General features: G+C 33.7%; 1 protein-coding gene across 1 annotated transcript in view; it reads right to left on the reverse strand.

Moving 5' to 3' along the window:
* LOC132707617 (discoidin domain-containing receptor 2-like) overlaps positions 1 to 18,715 on the reverse strand; it is a 226,835-nt gene that overhangs the window by 20,262 nt on the left and 187,858 nt on the right. The window contains exon 14 of the mRNA XM_060679521.1: positions 10,153 to 10,245. Coding sequence (XP_060535504.1) covers positions 10,153 to 10,245 — 93 coding nt within the window. The remainder of the gene's footprint in view (positions 1 to 10,152; positions 10,246 to 18,715) is intronic.

Genomic DNA, 18,715 nt, shown 5'->3' on the forward strand with positions numbered 1-18,715 from the left:
AATGCCTCGAAATTACAAGCGGAAGGCTCCACATAGGTCCATTGTTACCCGTGATCAATTTGATGCTGCTAAGCGATTGATTGCCGAAGGTTTAAGTAAAAGAAAAGCAGCTGAACAGGTTGGAATGAAAGAGAGTACTCTCAGGAAGCGATTAAAATCTGATTCAACTGCTCTAAAATTAGGAAGATTTACTTCAACTTTCACAAGTGAGCAAGAAAGTGAAATATATAATTATTTAAAAAGATGTGATCATCTCTATTATGGTCTTAATATGACAACTCTAAGAACATTGATCTACGAGTATGCTGAAATAAGTCATATTCCTCATCGGTTTAATCAAAAGTCTAAAATGGCTGGACGTGATTGGGTGTATGGATTTTTAAAAAGGCACCCTGACTTGAATTTACGACAACCCACGTCAACTAGCATAGCTAGAGCAAATAAAATTGAAAATTCTAAAAAAAAAAACAAAGAAGAATACTACTACCAAAGATAAGGCTGTTAAAGTTAAGGCTAGTCAAGAAAATATTAATGATTTTAAGGAAAATGATGATTACTGTGATTGTGTGGTGAAAAATACGTTGATCCACCTACAGAGGATTGGATTAAATGTAGCTTACGTCATAGCTGGTGGCATGAACAGTGCACTCATTATGAAACTGGTGCTTTCATATATGATATATGTTCTAATAATTAAGATTTTATCATATTCGTTAAAAACGATCTCATTTGAATTTATCTCTATTCAAAACTGTTAACTACTCTAAGCCTTATTCTCGATAAAAATCAAGTTAAACAGTATTTGTCAAAAATTATATATTTAATATATAAATATAAAAAATGAAGTAAAAAATGATAAGTATTGATAAAAAATAATATTTATAACATTAAATATGGTGTAACTATATGTAACAAGTTATAGTTTAAATTATTACAAATGCGCACAATTATCCGCAGTGCTGCGCACGTTTACCCCAATATTGGGGTAAGTGTGCGCATTCTGACTAACATTTATTTTATTTTGTTTCTTTAATTACAATTAAGTAAATTGAATTTCATGTTACGTAATTGTTAAATCAATAAATCCTTTAAATAAATACTTTTATTTCAATTTATTTTGTACAATTATTACAATTTTATGACCATACAAAAAAAAATGCGCACTCTTGCCCCACATGACTCTATCTCTTTTCAAAATTCTTTATTTGGAGAAGTATTTGGAATTTGTCTGATTTGGGCTGAATTTTACGAGGCATTATCCAACATAGTAACAGTATTTGGCGATAGTTTTCTCAACTGTTTATTTTCAAACCAGTCCTCAAATATTTCCGCGGTCATGTTTTCATGGTAATCCACACTTGAATCTTTGACGTTTTTCGCAGAAAAAAATAAGGCATCTTTCACCCAACCATTTTCGGACCCAGCATAAAGAATTATTATGCGTTTTTCAAGGGAAGGCGACACGTCTAGTACACACTTGTTACTGTTATCACACCATCCCTTTTGTACTGTGTCGTGAGTGTCATCCAAATGGTCTATTTTGCTCTCGAAATTTTTCAATTACATTTAAATAATCCACCTTCCATTTCGAAATTCTTTGAGATTCCATTAGCACTTGACGTTTATTAATTGTTTTAAACTGAAAATCCATTTTCTTCAAAAAAGTACGGAACGACCCTTTGGCACAACTATTGTTTAAGTCTGTCAGTACTTTTTTATGCAGTTCTTTTAGGGCTAAAACAGTATTCACTTCATAAGCGTAGTAGATTATACGCCTAATTAGATCTGCGTTTTGCTCTTTAAAAACTCGAGAAGTACCCGACATCTTCTCCCACTCTCCTCTTTTTTTCTTTTCTTACTTCGGAACTTTGGTCATGTTACTTGTTTTTATTGCTGCTCCTACTTCGTCTTCTGAATTTCTTATAAAATGGTAAACATTCAAAGCAATTTGTTTAGCATCCGAAGGCAAGTGGATCCGTTTTTTTATTTGCTGAAGTAATTTGTCCTCTAAATTGTCGTTAGGTTTGACTACCATCTCCACTTCTTCTTCAAATTCTGCGTCTTCTTACAGGGAAACATCTGCTTCATTCCACTGTCTCCATATTTTAAAGTGTTAAAAAACAGGAAATTTTGAAAAATGTTTAATTGTAAGATTCTAATAAATATTTATTTGTATTCTTATGACGTACCTTTATCTACTTCGAATATAATCCATAGTCTTAAAAAAGACTGCTGATGTTTACACACAGAAAAAGAATGCAGTTAATCGACAGGCACACAAGACGAAACTGATTATTTTCAAACTTACCTATATGATAGTACTATCCTCTAACTAACAGCCTCGAAGGGTCAAAGCATGAGAAACAGGCACATAAATACGTACTTAGATTTAGACTAATCTCATAAGAATCATACATCATCATATCATCTGATGTTAAAATAAACGCTTCTACTTATTCGAAAATACCACAGCAACAATGCTTAATCAAATTAAAAACGGTCCATTTACGTTTTAAATAAAAATTTCAAGTTTCTACAAATATTCGTTACGGTTCATCTCAGGCAACGCCTACTTAATGCAGAATAAACACCTGCTGGGATGGAATTTATCAGGGTCCTGCGAAGGTCTGCGGTTGTGGTACTGTAAAACACTTAAAATGTCAAAACAACAAATGCACTATATTTTTGGTCGTATTATACATAAAGTTCATGTGTCAAAACAACAAATGCACTATATTTTTGGTCGTATTATACATAAAGTCAATGTGAGTGGCTCCAATAATTGAATTGTAAGCTTTTTAAGTAGATCGTTCTACGCGAAACCCTTAATTTATCGACTTTTGGCGGCACCGTCAGCGCTAAATTTACGACAACATCATCTCCCTAAGCCGTGTCATTATAATATTAACTTCGTCACTCTCGCGGAACTTTTCGGCGGAAACGCAAACTTTATCAATTCGGCTTGCTTTTATGTATAAAGAGGTTGCTGAATGTTAGTTTTCATAAGATTATTTAGGCAAAACTTTTACGTGGCATTTGCTTTTGCCGCGATATTTTTACAGCTGGGTTCGAAGTTTTACTTTAAAATCGAGGAGATACAAAAAGTGCGCCGCGTTTCGGTAACTTTCCAGACGATGTCGCGACGAACGCGACGCCGGCTTCCGTATCTCACATTTCGGATTCCCCATTTTTATTGTACAGTGCTTTCACAAATAAACGATCCTGGCTTATTCGATAAAAGTACACCTTCTTCAAGAGTACCCTTTCTATAAAAAATTGACCATTATTTATAATTTTCATCATTTTTCTACCATACCGTGACAAATAACAACATATCATCAGATTTATCTAAATAATAAAATAAAACTAGCTACATTCAAATCAGTTTCAAATTCGTAATAGTATTTTCAAAAAATCGGCAACTTCCAATTTTTATTATTAACTCTTTGCTCTCGTATGTCGCCGTATAGGCGGCACATCATGACTTATCATTACAGCAGGTTGGCCGGTCTGTCATCCCCTAAGCTCATTTCTAATATTTCTAAATTGCTTTCTTGAACCTTCGTTGAGGACATGTTTACGTAAAAATAAAAGATAGCATGATATTTATTTTATACATGAAATCGTAAGCTATTTATTTTATATTTGTTGATGTATATAATTCAATCACGTCAGTTCACAATTTTATGACTTTTTTTTTATTACTATTGGGAAAAGTTCGATGTACTGTTTTGTTGTATATTTCGATAAAAACAAATTCAAAAGCCCAAGAAATTTTTACAAGATGAAATCGAAAATGAGTTGATTGGTTAGTGATAATATTAGTGAATCTAGTAGTGCTAGTGATAATATAGTTACTAAAAGACAGAGAACCATACCTTTACCATCGAGTTCAAGCAGTAGTGAAGAAAACGAGAACACAATACAACCTGGTAATTTTGGCCCATAAAATGGTAGGACCACAAAACCACCAAAACCCATAGATTTTTTCAAGCTCTTTTTTACCGATGAGCTAATAATAAAAATAGTGAAACAAACAAATTACTACGCTAGATATAAAATAGCACAGAGGAGGTTGTCATAACGTGATTAAATGTTACAGTAGAAGAGTTTACCGCATTTATTGGGGTTGTCCTAAATATACGTACGATAATCTTATCTAATGAAAACCATCTCTCTTAGGGCTCGAACTCAGAAATTCAGTCACTATTTAGATTATTCGGACAAGCAATGCAAAGAACATTCTGTTCCATCACGAGAAATATCGGTAGACGAATCTTTTGCTGGATTTAAGGGTAAAATCAGTTTCTTAACTTACAATCCTAACAAGCCTACGAAATGAGGGATACGAATTTATGTAATGGCGGATGCTAACACTGGATATGTTTATTCAATTTTGCCGTACTAGGGAAGCTTGACATCTGAAGATTTAGTGATAAATGATTTAATTGTAAGCACTAGGAGAGTATTTTTTTATATCTGTTTCAAAAATTATTAGAAAATAACTCAGGATCAAGAGGATATTATTTTTATACCGATAGATACTATACGAGCTTGCCACTTGCAGAAGAATTGTTAAAACTGAATGTTCATTTAACAGGTACTATTTAAATAAACCGAAAATATATACCTGATTCTATCAAAAAACCAACATTTACGGAAGATAACACATTTGCATGCAGATCAGGTAATTTGAGGTCCTTGGTACATTTTAGGAACACAACCCGTCAACAGAAGAGTACGTGGAGGTAAAGTCTGTTCACAGTTATAAGAAAGTGACTAACTGATACGAGTTAAGGAAAGACCTAGGTAAGCTGTAAGAATAAAATATGGCCGAACAGGTCCGTACTTTGTTTAGAATTTAATTATTTGTGGTTTGGGGTTTAATTATTTATGTTTAAATCTAAAATAAAATTACAAATTATTTTTATTACCTACTTAAAGTACTTAAAATTATTCACATAATATATCAGTATCACTATCGCTATCATCGCCTGTTTATTTGTTCTATATTATTTGCCATATAGATATACGATTGTTCTGCTTTTTCTATATGTTTAATAGAATTTACCCAACTTTGTGGAGGGATGTTAAAAACTTCGGCTTCTATAAGTTTGAGGACATTGGGGTTAACACGGGGAAAAACATTGTTACGACGAATGGCAGATTTCAGTTAGTGCCAAACATATTCAATGGGATGAAATATACAGTGGTCAGGTGGAAGCCTTAAAACTGTATGCCCTAGATTTTTTGCATAATTTTCACAGACGTATTCCTTTTTTAGGTTCAAGCTTTGTAGAACCTCAATTAATTGCTTTTTGGTATAATCTTCGTGAAACTAGATGTGGTTATTTAATATTTTTCGCAGACAGAGAAAGTCCTTTTGGAATCCAACCATCTTTACAGTCAGCATGCAAAATAATTATTCTTTTACCTCTTTTTGATGGTGCGTTTGTTTTACACTTATCAGCTGAGTGAATCCAACAGTTTCATCCAAGTAAATAATTGACCTATGTTGTTCTCTGTAAATCCTAACTTTTTCTAGATATTCCAGTAGCCATTTCCGAATTCAAAAAGATTCCATTAAAATTTGCGTTTTGTCAATTTTTTCAAATCTAAAACCCATGTGTTCAATACACTTTCATAAGGTAGTTCTGCCACATTTAACACCGGTAGGCACGCTTTGTTCCTCGTATAACTGGTAAATTTTACGCCGTATTATATCTTGATCACTTTTATCTACACTCGAGAAAATGTCAGCAACGCTTCTTTTTTTCCTCGCTGAAATGGGATTATTCCCAATTTTCCATACAGTTGATGTTGGAATTTTCGTCAATGCGGCCGTTTCTTCTAAAGATGCTTGCTTGCTGGCACCACGTTCAATTAGAGTCAAATAAACATTGTTTATAACTTTCTTAGTCTTAATAGAATAGTGTTTTCTACATTTGGGCGAGAGCATCTACTGAGATACACTAGACTCGCACATATTTTGCATAATTCGAGCACGATTCAACACACGCTGTATTACACACGAAATAAGAATGATTACTAATAAACTTAAACTAAGTAGTATCCCAAACCAAAGAATATTAAACACAGGTAGGTATAAAATTATTTTCTATTACCGATCACAATTTTAAGTGAATTTAAATTCCGAAACTTTAGGTCATAATCTTGTTGCATTGTATGTTAATGACCACCCTTGGATAATCCCATTCAAAATAAATTGGTCACTTTCTTATATCTATAAACAGACCATAACTTACAAGTTGTAAATAAGCCAATTGTAGGGATCAATTACAATAAATTGGGAGGCGTGGACCGCGCAGACTCTTATTCAGCGTCATAGTGTTTCCTGAGGAAGTCTTTAAAATGGTGGCGAAAATTACTTTTCTGGGGACTCGAAAAGTCTAGTGTCAATGCATATTTATTACGTATTTATTATATATTAGTCTCATCCCATCAGCTGTTGACGAACACAATCACGAAACCGAACTTAAAATTTTATTCGATAAAACTAAAATTCTTCTACCAACGAAAAATCTGAGAGTCTATAGAAATCTATAAACAACCTAACAATCTTAACCGCGACTCAGGTCTCTCCCTTTAGCTCTGCCATTCAAACAATATATAAGCAGGTACAGAGTGAAATGCCAACCAGTTTCGGTCAAGCTCTGATGAAGCCAACAGGATGATCGGCGAAACGTCAGCAATTTCGACTAAGCAAAAACCGACGCAAGAGGAATCCAGAAGTTTTGTAAAAAGTAGTTTGAGTAACCGTTACTACTTACACCTTCCGGAAAAATTGGGCCATCCTTTGAACCAAGTGTCATGAGTGTCATCACTGTTCCACCATTTCTATTTTCGTTGGCTGGAATTTCACTTTCACCTGCCTTGACTTTGTACATGTATCTACCAATTTCTCTTTGTACATGTCGAAATATTTGCTGGAACCCCAAATCTTTACGATTCTTTTTTGCTTTATTGGGATTTGAAAGTATTGACAATATAAGGGACGCGTTGTTACGTACTTTATTTCTAGTTTAGGTAAGTAAATACCTTTTTAGAAAAATATTTTTTTACAGCTTTAGTAAGCCTAATGCAACTTTAATTTTCATTTTTACTGTCACATACACATATACGGCATATATACGTAATACAACTTCTCTGGGTTTTGAGGTTATATTATTATAAATATTTTATTTGCAAAACTAACCAAACTAACTAAAAGTGAAAAAGTGCAGCACAGTGATCAAAAAATGGATTTCTCGAATGAATACAAATCAATTCTTCTTGAACCATACAAAATAATTTATGAGAGTGTATATGCACACAAAATTTTACGCATTCCAATAAACCTAACAGGGTTTGCACACTTTTTTAAAAATTCATTGTACTGGGAACGAACCCAAGTACCAACCAACAAAGATAATCTAAAAAGAATTTTTATTTATTATTATTATTATTATTTAGAACTCCTACGTTCTACAAAATATTGGCTATCTCTCTCGCGACTTTTCTGTACTCTTCAAGAACACTTATATCCCCTTGTAGTAAAGTCGTGTTGCTCTAATTATCTCTGCTAAAATACATTGTGCCTCAAATCTGCTCCTATCGAATATTTTGTATGTATATATGTATATTCTAGTGCAAATGTAATTTGATAATCGTGATATAAAACATCAAATGAAATAAAAATGTAGTGGGGCTTTGTGAAAAAAAGATGTGCACAACATTAATTTATTAAAAATTTTAAACTACGTCAGCATAATTCATTTTGCAATTATTTTTGCCACAAGTTGTACTACTCACTATTTACAATAAGTCGTGCTAAAGGGCATGTCAAATTGTCCTGTAATCTGACGTGACATGCGCAGAAGATTTTATGTGGTAAGAAATATATAATCACCCCTTAAAACACCATCATTATTAAAAAACAACAAATGTCACTTTCATCCTCATATGACCAACCGGCGCGACGAAAATCAGTCCAATTACGCGTTTCAGCGGACGAAGCAGAAACCGAATCTGCTAAAATCCGAATTCGTTAGTAGCGGATTCTGGTTCGTGCGATTCTAGCTAAATATTCGCCTATAAATTAATCGAATTAGCATCCCGGCCATATACGGCCGGTCCGACGCTGCCTACTCTCTCTCTTTCTCTCTCCTTGTCAAATGAAAGGGAGCTAATCATTACGGGTAAAATTTAATTAGCGACTTGAGATTTGTGTTGGCTTGCCACCTCGTTTTAATAGACTTCAATTAGTAACTCAATTATTTTTATAATTAAATGATAAACAAATGAGCCAAAGTTCGGGCCAATTTGTAACTCGAACGGTGAAATGGAACGGTAATTCGGATGGTCTTTGGAGAAACGCTTCTTGTTACTTTCGAAAATCGATCAACGGTAACGGTAGGTCCTATGGGATCGCCGTTGGTACAGAAATTATCACCGTCGAAAAAAATTTTTATTTGCCTGTCAATTTTCCGTTCTCCGTTCTCGTCTTTGGCTTTTTCCTGAATAACTTCCGAACCATTAGAGCTACAAAATTAAAATTTGGCTAGTTTTTAACCGTCCACGAGGCACATAAGCTCATAAGAGGTGGCCCTGATCCGACTCCGCTATCCGTCTTTTGTTCGCGATTTTCGACAGTTTTTTGGACATTGCTATGAAACACGATAAGTGTCCGAAATTTGAAGCAGCCGACTTCATATTTGGCACACATATGCAGCTTTGTCCCGTGACGGAAACTATTGAAAATAGGTGGGTAGGGAAGTATTCTAAAAAAATAAAAACTCGCGTGTGCAAGGGTCTACAAGAAACATCATTTTTGAAAAACCGTTTACGAGACCAAAACAATTCTTTAACCAGAGGACGCAAAAGATACTGCCCCTTAAACTTCCATTCTTGACAATTTTTCAAAAATATACAGGGTGCGCCGCAAATTAAAAAAAAATGAAAAATGGGTCCCCTTATTATTGAACTATGGACTATGATTCAGATCTCACTTTCTTTTATATTGCATATATAGTAAAAACTTTTGTATTTAAGGTTTTCACCTATTGTACAGGGAGTTCCCGATATTCCGTGCTAAATGAGAAATGTGTGAAGTGTCCTAAATTTACAGATATCAACTTCAAATTTAGCAAAGAAGTAAAAGTCCGTGTCCACATTTAAAATGTAGAAATTGTGTGCAATTAAATTTTACCAAGCATTTTTTAAAAAAATTTTTTGGTAATTTTAGCTTCCAGAAAAATATGCTTGCAATGCAATAACATTTATTTCAGGCATTTTTCGATTATATACAGCGTTTTCAAATTTTAGGCAAAAATCTAAAAGACATAGAAAATTGTTCTTTGACGGAGTAAATTATTAGGCGCAAATCAAAAATCGTGAAAAATATGGCTACTTGGTTCATACAATGTCATAGGCCGCTTCAAGAACTAAAATTTTTGTATTTGCGGTTTTCATACGCTGCTCGGGATATTTGAAAAAATCCATATTGAAATCGTTATTTCATTGGCTGTCAAGACGCAATGAAGTCATTGATGATTACGGTGCACTGCATGGTTTCAGAAAAAACTTATTTTCTCGAAAACAATTTACTATTTTCATAAAATTCTTGGACCACGAAACCTGGAATATCCAGGGCTGTAACCTTTACTTCGAACATTGTTTGAATCATATGCAGGGTGTGGCGTTTATCGGAAAAAATTCTAAAAGATCCTAAAAATTTCCGTTTTTGTGGGTAAATTATTGGCGATAAATGAGAATCCGTTAAAGATGGGATAATTTTACTTGAACAATTTCGTAAACTATGTCGAGAGAGAGTTTCAGGTGTCGTAAATTATACAGGGCGCGAGATAATTGAAAAAATATCATTCGACATCGCTATTATTTGTGCAAATTTTAATATTTACCGATGTTTACTGTTACGAAGTTCGTCAAAAAGTGAAAGACACTTTATACAGGGTGCGTGCGCAATTAAATTACGTCGATTTTGCGAAAGTTCCATAGTGGTCCGCAGGAGCACGATAGAAAAACATGGATTAACACACGAAACCGTGAAGCACTTTCCTTTTCTAATAAAAAACTGCTACGATCTTGCCCCGCCCAGCGACGCTTTTTCGAAAGCAATTTTATTATGCTTACCTTGCTGCGAGATCCTTGTGAACGTACTTGAGGGACTCCAAATACTTCATGCCCGATGCTATCTGGGTCGCCATGAAAATCAGGCAACCGTAACTAGAAGCAAAAGATTTTTGGGTTAGAAGAGGCATAGGCATAGGCATAGGCATTTTCAAAATGATTTTTCTTTACCTTCCAAGTTTCGTACAGCTAACGGAGTATCTTTGACGGGTCGCTATTAATTTTGATTTTTTTTTAATTTATATAAAAACCGTTGGTTACTTTGATTATTCTAAGTAAATTATTTTTATTTTTTTATTGTGTCATTCATTTTTTTATTTCTACTGAGAACGTAGTATATTCTACTGAGATAAAGTTAACCAAAAATGCTATTTTTTGAGATACAGGTTGATTTTGAAAAGATCGAACATCGGAATTGATGTTTTCCAGTAGATAGCGATATGTTTTTCAATAAGTTTACCGTTTTTGAGTTCTAACCCAAATTTATGTTTTTTTTAATGGAACACACTGTTCATTTACAGGTTATACAATTTGTTTCTCTTTCAACTCTTGCAAAATTTTATAACACTTTTTTTGCGGAAACAAGAAGATAAATTACCATTTTCTAAAATTAAATTCATAATCAAATGGGAATATGTATTAATTATCAGCATAATTGAACACTAAATATTATATATTAGATATAGATTAGATAGATATAGATATATTTTAATTAGTTATATAACAAAGTCTTTTATTCAGTAGAAATCGACAGACATATTTAGAACTGCAAACGTCCCCCTTGACACAAAAATCAAAATAAGTCAAAATTTCAATACACGTCTACCCTGATCTGCATCTTATAAAACTTGATTTAACCTTTCGAAATCAGTGACGCAGGAGAATATTTCTTCTTAATACTACTAAAAGAGTTAGAAAAATGTTCCAAATTGGCATTATAGGAAAATTTTGGGTTTCCTTTTTTAAATGTTATTTGTTCTTTTTTTATACTTTAATATTATTACATTACCTTTTTCGTGTACACCATTATATACTTTTGAAAAGGCTAAAAAATGCAAAGTTTATGCTCTGTTTATATCTGTTATATTTAAAAGTCAAAAATATCAAATATGTAAAAAAACTCATATGCGAAACTGAACTTTACAGAAAAATCTATTAAAATATTTCTGTACTCGTAAGGGGCGAGTATCTCAAAAACTTGGCAATTCCAGTTTTGTTTACTGCACCCAATTACAAAAAATCTTTGAAATAAAAAAAAATATTAAAACAATAAGTGGCAGCAAAAAGAAGCAAAAAATGATTTAATTATCCTTTAGATTGTCTTTACGTTTACAAATAACAGTGTACAGTGTGTCAAATTTAATATCACACAAGTCAGAAATGTTGGATAAAATTAGCGTATTATAGATGCTATAAACGTTGTGTAAGCAATATGTGGGACAGACCTCGCCAGTTCCTAATCCAGTAGCCCAGTAATTTGGATGCGCTTGCCGTTTTTCTTGATATGTGTTCAATAAAAATTAGGGTTAAAAACGACAACCATCTCTCTGAACATATCAGCCCTCGAGCCTATCGTCAAACAATATGGGACCGTTATTTGTAATTCCTTGCAATCATTGTGTTTGGTGATGTGCAGAAAGATCTTTAGTAAACAACAAATGAGGTAAGTTTACCGTAATGGATAAATCACATCAAATGAACGAAAGTAAAAAAAAATAAGGGACCCGAACTCGACCCTTGACCTAGCAACAAAAAGTTTAGACTTGTAGCTTCCATATTCAAATTCTACAACTTACGCAGTAATATTTGATGATCAATTTGGTCAAACGCTAGCTGGATATCTTTGTATTCTAATTCGACCTGTCGGTACTGAGTATATAGACAATGTTAGTAACGGTGACGTTTTCCTCCACAAAATCGTGCTTATAAGGTCCCTACAGCTAATAACGCCCACGCAGATAATAAAAAAAGAATTAATAAGTACTATAGCATCCTCTATGGGTTGGTCTGTTAACTAAATTAAATACGCAAACTGGCATACACGATTAAGTTCGGTAGTTTTCCACTGGATACCATTCAAAGTTTCGCCAAGTTTATTTATAAAAATTTATGTTTGAGCGACCGCGTTTTTTCGAAACAAACAATACAGTTACTAAGCCAGCATTGAAGTGTAAATTTCAGTTTTTTTATTTAACATATCATGAACACGACTTCGTGGCAGATATCAGTCGGGACTTATTACCCACCACTTGAATTTAATGAGCCTTATTATCTTATACATTTTTTAATTTTTCTTTACAGAAATATAGAATAAGAAATGCCGCGGCTTGAGGGCCAATTGGAAGCAGGACATGATAGAAGAAGCTTCTACGTCAAGGAAACTCCTAGCCTTATGTGGAAACAACATGTGGTATATCACATCGCACCCTTAGAAACCATTCCGGGGGCAAGGCCTACCTTCAATGAAGCACAAGAAATTGATATAGTTCGGAAAATCATTATATTTTCGGAAAAAAGGATTTCCCTTGACACCAAAGGCACTACGAAGCGTATTCAAGTATGTTGAAAACCAAGGCATCCCTAGCCATTTCAACAACGAGAAAAAAAAGCTGGACATGACTCGTATAAATCATTTATGAAGCGACATCCTTTCTTGTCTCAACGATAGGCAGAGTCAATGAATCATGCTAGGGCGGCAAAGCTTATTCCCTTCAATGTTAACGAGTATTTTGAAAAACTTGATAATGTTCTCGAAAAATATGGCTTCAAACATCAACCGGCAAAGATATACAACATGCATGGTAAAGGATGCAGACTAACTCTGCATCCTGAACAGATACTCATTGCCAAAAAGAGGAACAAGCGAGTCCATCTGGTTGCTCCAGAACACGCTGAAAATTGTACGATTGTTACCTGCGAAAATGCATTAGGAAATGCTATCCCACCCATGGTATTGTTTAAAGGGCAGAAACCAACTTTTAGTGAGGGATTACCTCCTGGATCTCAAGTGAGATGCCTCCACTACCTTATTTATTGAATGGCTCAGTCACTTTTCCAAGTTTATTCAGCCGCCTGTTCTCCAACTGGAAATTCACTTATAATGCATTCCATCAAATACCACATATGAACTCCAATACCTCGACGAAAGCGTGTTCCGTTCTTGCGAACATTTTTGGGATGAGGAGATGTTCCCAGATAGGAAAATGATTCCCTGAAGTTTTTACGCTATTTTGGGGGAGATGTATGACCATCGATAATGTTACACATGGATTCACAGCCACACATTTGATACAAGTGTACCACGCATATGGGCCAAGTCTTCCCACACAGCAGGAAGGAGTTCAACATGAACCCGAGATTAATATCCCAAACGCTTCCAGCTCAGATTATGATGTGCCTATTGCTGTTCTAAAGAGTCGTATAATCGCTGGGGTTACTCAAATGAAAACAAAAAAAAACAAATAAAAAAAAATGCGGACCGTCATTGGTATAGTTAAGAAAATTTCGATGAGAACGATGCTTTGCCTCTTGCGATCCCAAGCTGTCGTTAAACAGGAAATTTAAATTCCAAAGCCTCCAGGCAATTTAAAAAAGATTCCTTGTTATCATTGAATTTACCTAGAAACAGCTCGGCAAATACCGTTGATGATGAGGACTGATCTGGCGTTATCTGCGGTGAAAACAGAGTAGCAGATGGGAGGCAATATAGAAACTGCAAGTTTTGCATGCATGATGATTGTATGGGGCTTACTGATGATGATCCGGAAGCTGTTACATATTTGGAGTGTAATGAGTAGTTTATTTACTTATTTTCCACTAAATAAATAAAGGGTTGGAAATAAGGACCAATAACGGTTTTACGTTTGTTTTTTTTTTAAGTAAAACTGGTTCATATTTTGTTACATCTTATTTTTCTATGTGTCCTTACAAGAGAACAAAAATCGTACAAAATATGGCTAACACTGTCATAGATCGCATCAAGAGATATAATTTTCCATCCAAATCCATTTTAAAATCGGTATTTCGGTTGCTCAGTCAAGACGCGATGACGTCATTGATTATTACGGCGCACTGCATGGTTTCAGAAAAAAACTTAGTTCCTCCAAAAACTATTTACTATTATGGAAAAATTCTTGGAAGAGGAAACGTGGAAGATCCAGGGCTATAATTTCCAATTGCGATTTTTTTTCAATTACGTACAGGGTACAATTATACAACCGTACAATTATGGGCAAAAAATCTAAAAGACCATGAAAATTGTCGTTTTAGTGGATAAATTATGCACGAGATGGAATAATATAATTGGAAATAGTTATTACTAGTAAAATTTCTTGTATTTATCAAAGTTTGTCGTCACTTTAAAATTCGGCGATAATTAAAAGACGCTTTATAGATGGTGTGTACAAAATACAGTTACTTCGATTTTGCGAAAGTTCCATAGTGGTCCGCAGGAGCACGATAAAAAGACAGTGCGTCCCTCTAAGACAAGCAACTCCGAAGCTGCATCGCGCTACGCGCTACGAACTTGCCCCGAACAGTGACGATTTTTCGAAAGCAATCTTGTTACGTTACGTAAAAATTGTCACAACCGATGCCGACCTTCTCTATAGGATAAAAGTGGGATAGACGCCCTTGGAGGATAGACGCCGCACCTTAAAAGAAGAGACTTTAAAACCAAGTTGTGACAGTGACATTTTGACGTGTTCAGAACTTTCGTTTTCGAAGGTAAGTTTTAAGTGTGTATTGTTATTTAAATAGAAATTATTTAAGTATTTTTATTTATTTGCTGGGGCGTCTATCCCTACTAAAAAGGATAGAGGCCCCACTATGGACTTTGACAGCGAGAAACGTCTCGTATCGCACATACAAAAATTAGAAAAGGCAGGATTTCCCACAACACGACAGGATGTAAGAAGACTCGCTTTTGGATTTTCCGAGAAACTGGGTTTCTTTTAACAAAGAGACACGTATGGCTGGTCAGCACTGACTCAAATCATTTCTTCAACGACACCCAGAACTCAGTATTCGCCATGCAGAAGGTTTGTCTATTGCAAGGACTCAAGGATTAAATCGAGGTGAAGTAAACAAAATGTTTGAATTGTTGCTAAAAGTACTAACTGAAAATGATTTGATCGATAAACCTGATTGAATTTATAATACTGACGAAACTGGAGTTCAAATGAACAATAATCCTGGTAAAGTTATTGCTACTAAAGAATAAGTAACCTGGCCAAAGTAAACAGTATCTCTATATTTGTTGATTATTTGAAAATATTGATTACTGATTGCTTTTTTTAAGAAGGAAGCTTTGTTTTTTTTTTCAAAGAAGTCCTAAGGGACGTATTTGTTTTAAGTTTTATTATTCCTAAATTTATTTCTGTAAAGTTTTAAATAATTTTTAATAGACGTTGTTAAGTTGCTAAGTTTACCCAAAGAATGATTGAAAGGCTGAGCCATTTGTTCCTATAAAAGTGCTATTTACTCTAGTTTTACGGTATATTTGGATAAGAAAACCTTATAATATATTATTGCAACTAAGAAAGCAAATAAATATTTTATTTAATTTTCTACGAATTTTTTTCTTTATTACGGAGGCATCTATCCCATTGTAGAGCATCTATACTCATGTCGAAATTTTTCCAGGGGCAACTACCCCATACAGTAGGCGTCTATCCTCAAACAATAAGTTTTTTTTAGAGCCGAATATCTACAAATCTACGGTATGCATTGAATGATGATATGAGTAGATAGTAAGTATAAGGACTATAGTTGTTACAAATAGTTAACTCACTCGAATAGTGCTTTAAAAAAAAAGTTTTAGTCAGCTTACAAAAAGTGGGGCATCTATTCCACTTTTACCCTAGATCGGCCTTAAAAATAGTGTAATTTCTTCATCGGCCGAAACAATTTCATCGGGGAACATTTTTCGCGAAACTCAAACGGCGTACCTCGCGCCCCACTTAAACTCTAGCGAAAGTTTGTTTTAAGTTACCCGAGCAATTTAACCTGGGCGAAGAAGCTTTAATTACTACCGAAATATTTGCTTTTGCCTTTGCGACGAGTCCGCATTATCATCTTCCGATTTTGAAGTCTCTCCCGTCTCGAATGTAAAGATTTAGAGATTGTCGAGCTTATTTCACGGCAGGCGTGGAGGGAGGATGAAATTCAAAGTACCTTTTGAAGTTCCGTTAACTTCGCATTGAGCACAATTTTAAAATAACTCCATTATGTAGGATGGAAATAAGGAAAACCAACGCGTTAACTGAAAGACTACTTATATCATATTGCAGTAGAGTGGTGCTGCGTTTGATATTCTTGTTACTTTCGAAAATCGATGGAATCGACTTTTCGAAAGTATCTGCGCTCTGCGTATAAAAATTTTATATCTCGGTAACGGTAAGTCCTACGGGATCACCGTTGGTACTGAAATGATCACCGTCGAAAAAAAATTTTTTTTGTCTGTCCGTTCTCCGTTCTCCGTTCTCGTTTTTGGTTTTTCCTGAATAACTTTCGAACCGTTGGAGCTAATAAATTGAAATTTGCCTTCTTTTAACCCTCCACGAGGCACATAAGCTTATAAGAAATTGCCCTGATCCCACGCCAATATCCATCTTTTTTTCGCGATTTTCGACTGTTTTTCGGACCTTGTTATGAAATACGATAAGTGTCCGCAATTTGAAGCAATCGACTTTATATTTGGCACATACGTGCAGCTTTGCCCTGTGACGGAACCTATTGAAAATGGGGGGGCTGGGGCTAGGGAAGTATTCTAAAAAAATAAAAAATCGCGCGTGCCAGGGTCTGCAAAAAACATCATTTTTCAAAAACTGTGTACGAGACCAAAAAAATTCTTGAACCAGAAGAAGCAGACAATACGGCTCTATAAACTTTTATTCCTGACAATATTTCAAAAACATACAGGGTGCGCAGCAAATTCAAAAAAAAAAAGAAAAATGGGTCCCCCTATTGTTGAAAGTTGGTTATAACTGAAAATTAAGGTTCTCACCAATTATACAGGGCGTTCCCGATATTCCGTGCTAAATGAAAAATGTGTTAAGTGTCCTAAATTTGCAAATATCAACTTCAAATTTAGCAGAGAACTAAAAGTCCGTGTCCACATTTAAACTGTAGAAGTTGGGTGCAATCAAATATTACCAAGTAATTTTTAAATATGTTTGATTTTTTTTTGGTAATTTTAGCTTCGCTTCCAGAAAAATATGTTTCCTCCATAATCCGATTGGCAAAATTCTTTAACCGACAGACGCAGAAGATCCAGTGCAATAACATTTAGGTCAGGCATTTTTTCGATTATATACCGAGTTTTCAAATTATTGGCTGAAAGACCTAGAAAATTGCTTTTTTACAGAGTAAATTATTAGCCGCAAATCAAAAATCGTACAAAATACATATATACAATATATATATATATATATATATATATATATATATATATATATATATATATATATATATATATATATATATATATATATATATATATATATATATATATATATATATATATATATATATATATATATATATATAAATATATATATATATATAACACAGTGTTCGAAGTGTTTTCGGAGCGCGAGCATTGAAGATGCCAAGTGAGATTTTGGCGAAACGTCTGCAGGATTCCAGTCGGATGCAGGATTCCAGTCGGAGTTCAACGAGCGAACGGATGATATCCCGGAATATAGTGTCATCATATATATATATATATATATATATATATATATATATATATATATATATATATATATATATATATATATATATATATATATATATATTCTCACGTATTGATTCACGGATGGAAAAATATGATGACACTATATTCCGGGATATCATCCGTTCGCTCGTTGAACTCCGACTGGAATCCTGCATCCGACTGGAATCCTGCAAATCCTGCATCCGACTGGAATCCTGCAGACGTTTCGCCAAAATCTCACTTGGCATCTTCAATGCTCGCGCTCCGAAAACACTTCGAAGTGTTTTCGGAGCGCGAGCATTGAAGATGCCAAGTGAGATTTTGGCGAAACGTCTGCAGGATTCCAGTCGGATGCAGGATTTGCAGGATTCCAGTCGGATGCAGGATTCCAGTCGGAGTTCAACGAGCGAACGGATGATATCCCGGAATATAGTGTCATCATATATATATATATATATATATATATATATATATATATATATATATATATATATATATATATATATATATATATATATATATATATATATATATATTATATATATATATATATATATATATATATATATATATATATATATATATATATATATATATATATATATATATATATATATATATATATATATATATATATATATATATATATATATATATATATATATATATATATATATATATATATATATATATATATATATATATATAGTATATATATATATATATATATATATATATATAATATATATATATATATATATATATATATATATATATATATATATATATATAATATATATATATATATATATATATATATATATATATATATATTATATATATATATAT

This window comes from Cylas formicarius, unplaced genomic scaffold (genome assembly GCF_029955315.1).
Source record: "Cylas formicarius isolate icCylForm1 unplaced genomic scaffold, icCylForm1.1 PGA_scaffold_9__14_contigs__length_23061073, whole genome shotgun sequence".
Lineage (NCBI taxonomy): Eukaryota > Metazoa > Arthropoda > Insecta > Coleoptera > Brentidae > Cylas > Cylas formicarius.